General features: G+C 45.1%; 1 protein-coding gene across 1 annotated transcript; it reads right to left on the bottom strand.

Moving 5' to 3' along the window:
* Positions 1-2,815: 2,815 nt before the first annotated feature.
* On the bottom strand, positions 2,816-3,564 carry LOC136495176 (auxin-responsive protein SAUR32-like). The gene has a single exon (XM_066491165.1). It carries the CDS (start codon positions 3,454-3,456, stop codon positions 3,127-3,129), a length of 330 nt encoding a protein of 109 aa, XP_066347262.1. The 5' UTR covers positions 3,457-3,564; the 3' UTR covers positions 2,816-3,126.
* Positions 3,565-3,907: the final 343 nt, after the last annotated feature.

Below are 3,907 nucleotides of genomic sequence, written 5' to 3'. Positions count from 1 at the left end.
CCTATCTTTCCTTTTATCTATTCAGACAAAGCAAATAACGCGGGATAATCATTGGTAGTAACAAATATTATTGCTCTACATATGAAGTCCTCCTTTCGGAACACATCGTACATCTGCTCTCCATGCCTCCATAGCCTCTCCATTTCTTGCATCAAAGGCTCGAGGAACACGTCTATATCAATGCCTGGTTGTTTAGGGCCAGAAATAAGAATAGTGAGGAAAAGGTACTTCCTCTTATGACACAACCATGTTGGGATATTGTACATGGTCAAGATCACTGGCCATGTGCTGTGTTCGCTCATCCTCTCATTGAAGGGATTCATTCCATCGGTGCTCAAGTCAAACCGTACATTCCTTGGGTCATCGCTGAATTCTTTGTGCTTCTCATCAAACCTTTGCCACTGACTACAATTAGTCGGGTGTGCAATCTTATCATCATCCACCTTGAGCTCATCATCCCACCATGTCATGAGTGCGGCTTCTTTAGAGTTTAGGAAGATACGTCTCAAGCGGTCGGTCACTGGCAGGTACCATATTACCAAGGCAGGAATTCTTTTCTGCTTTGCATCGTTACCTAATAGAGTGTCCTCTAGGGGCTGAGATTCTTGTACCACCTTTTTTGTACCTTTCTTATTCCTCTTTTTTCCCGTGGAGGGTTCGTCCCCACCGTAAAGGTCATTGTTCTTGTACCGGCTGGCCCCACATTGGGGACATTTATCCAGTGACTTGAACGTTTCGTCATGAAAAAGTATACAGTGGTTGGGGCATGCATAGATTTTTTTAACCCCTTGTTAATGGACTTATGACCTTCCTTGCTGGGTATGTGTTGGCGAGAACTGAATTTGGTTGTGGTAGTACCCATGACAGGAGATGCAATAAATCATTGAAACTATAGTCTGACCGGCCGTACTTAGCCTTCAGGATGAGCAGCTCAAGCACAAAATGTAGCAATGTCCAATGGTTGGACAACCCTTTTTAATACCATACACAGTCTCCTTCGATGCTTTTGTCACCCTTTTCAAATTTTCTAGATCTTTCGGGCTATTTAGTAAAATCTCTAGTCTAAGGGCTCGAATCATGTCCTCCAAATCATCTTCATCCTCGACACGTGCTCCACCATCATTATTGGCACCACCTTCGTCGTTATCATCCCAACCACCAACATCACCACCTTGTTCATTGCCAAACTCAAAATTCATTCGTGCATCAAGCTCTGCTGAATATTGGGACAGAGATTCTATGGTTTCATCATCGTATTCCTCCTCATTCTCGTCGTTAACAATAACTGTTTCACCATGATAAATCCACACTGTATAGTCTTCAACAAATCCTCGCATAATCAAATATGATCTGATGATAGTCACATCTGTCCATGTCATACTATTCTTGCAATCTTTACAGGGGCAAATAATTGTATCCTTATTCTCTTTCAATGTCGTTGCGTGCTTCTTTGCGGCTTCAATAAATTTATCCACCTCTTCACGAAAACCTGCCTTGAACCTTAATGAACTATACATCCAAGAGTTCTTGTACTCCATCTTTTACAACAACAATAAAACAAACATTAAAGGACTACTTATTCAGATATATATAAAAATGAATCAAATTAATAATTACTTGAGAATAATTATATATATACTTCAGATATATATGAATATAAATCTAATATAATTATATGAAGCATACAAACACATCATAGTAGAGGTAAATTAATTAATGGCCCATTTATCCATAAATAATTAAAATACATATTTATTGATTATAATAAACAATTTCAAAGACAACAATTAGCAACAATTATACTTTACCCAATATCTTTCATACAAACCTTAGTCCAATTTCATCAAACATAAATTTACAAAAATGAAATTAATAAAAAAATCAAACCCTAGATCTAGATCCACATGCACTTCAAACATCCATAAAACTAACTAATTGTTCACTAAAATTAAAAACATGGACCAAATAAGGTACTGATCTTGTTCTCTTCCCTAATTTACCCTAGTACATTTAAAACTTGACTCTAATTTGCTTCATAAGTAGCTCAAGCACCATAGAAGAGAGAGAAAAATAAAACTCTAATACTCACTAACCAACCATTAAAACTTCAAAAAAAATGTAGAATAGTATTTTTTTACCTTCTACAACCTCTCCACCAAAGGATTTGAGACCAAAACCTTCACCCCTTAGTAGAGTAATTTTTGGGAGGTGCCTAAGGCCTCTCCACCTTTCTTTCACGGGTTGGAGTGAGTGACCCAAGGAGGAAGAAGTGCTGCAGCTGTTTTATATGTGGATCATTTGTAGGAGCGGCTGGTGATTGAGTCGCCCCTATAAATCCGAGCTATATATACGTAGGCATTTGTAGGGGCGGCTTAATCACCAGCCGCCCCTACAAATAGAAATTTCAGGGGCGGCTGGTGATTGAGCCGCCCCTACAAATCAGACTCCATTTGTAGGGGCAGCTCGTATCACCAGCCACCCCTGCTGTTTCATTTGTAGGGGTGACTGGTGTCTGGGCACCCGAGCACGTCACTGTAGGGCGGCTCCATCACCAGCCGCCCCTACAAAAAATTTGATCTGTTGCTAAAAATCGATTTTTACGTAGCGAAAGTCTTAAAAATCTACCTCCGCAGAGATAGAAATGATGCGCAAATTCACAATGGCTTGTTGGACGCACGGCACATAAACCATGGGAGTGACAGAGTTAGTCAGCTTTATTTTGTTCCAAAAAAATGATTCAGCAACGATGTAGCCCGAAGGAAATCGATCACAAGCGTTTCAAACAATCTCAGGCCAAACAAAATCACGCAACGGATCAGGGTTAATTGACCAGCTTTTGGTTGACGACGACCATGACTTAACTTATTATTATCATTGGTATAAACTACTCCCAACTTGAGCAGCACTTGCATCTTTTCAAAACCAAAACTGGACCTCTTCTCAAAATTTAACAACTGCAAACTCAGCATGTATACATCATGTTCTACGCTATGTTAAGCATGAGGAACTGAACATGTTATGAAGTATGAACAACTCCATGCATGCACCTCTGTACACATGTATGTACACGATCGATCGACTCACCACCAGCACCACCAGGCGTGCGATCGATCGCTTTCTAGCTTCCTACCGTCTGCACCGGTGGCCTCCGGCGGCGACGGCCCGTCGGAACTCGTCGGCGGCGCAGGGGATCCGGAGGACACCCTTCTGGTCGAACCCGAACTCCCGCTGCGCCACCTCCAGCAGCGCCCGCACGCTGGGCTGCGCCAGCGCGCGCACGTCCACCACCACCCGCTCCGGCTCGTCGCCGCCGCCGACCAGCACCGCCACGCAGCCCGGCGGCACGCACCCCGCCGCGCAGCCGCCGCCGCCCACGGCGGAGATCAGCCGCTCCCGCATCTCGTCCCTGCCACTGCAGCTGCCGCCTCGCCCGGAGCTCTTCCGCTTCCAGATCATCACGACGCCGGCGCGGGGTAGCTGCTGGCGCGAGCTCGGGGCGAGGCACGCACGACGGCGGCCGATCAGCGCTGGGATCTTTTGACGGGTAGTGCAAGTGCAAGTAGCTGAAAGTGTCAATCGATTAGCGGCAGGGTTGGGCCGGGGTGCATATATACAGCGGAGGGCGAGCGGTCAACATGCGATGCGAGGTGGGTCGGGGAATGCATGTCAGATGATTGGGACATCACGATCGATCGTGTGTCGTGCCATCTTGACCCGCGTTTCGTTTCGTTGACGGAGAAAACGGGTCTTTGAAGCGGCCCGGTCGGGCACGACGACCCAACCTAGCCAGTGGCATTTGCAATAATAAGGACCCAGTTTTTACACGGTTTTACCCGGTTTCCGCGCGAGTACGGGACTAGGCTACACATGTGGAGTACTATCATACAAAGCGATCGGAAAGAGGGTA

This window comes from Miscanthus floridulus, chromosome 12, assembly GCF_019320115.1.
Source record: "Miscanthus floridulus cultivar M001 chromosome 12, ASM1932011v1, whole genome shotgun sequence".
NCBI lineage: Eukaryota > Viridiplantae > Streptophyta > Magnoliopsida > Poales > Poaceae > Miscanthus > Miscanthus floridulus.
This window is presented reverse-complemented; position numbering and strand designations above follow the sequence as displayed.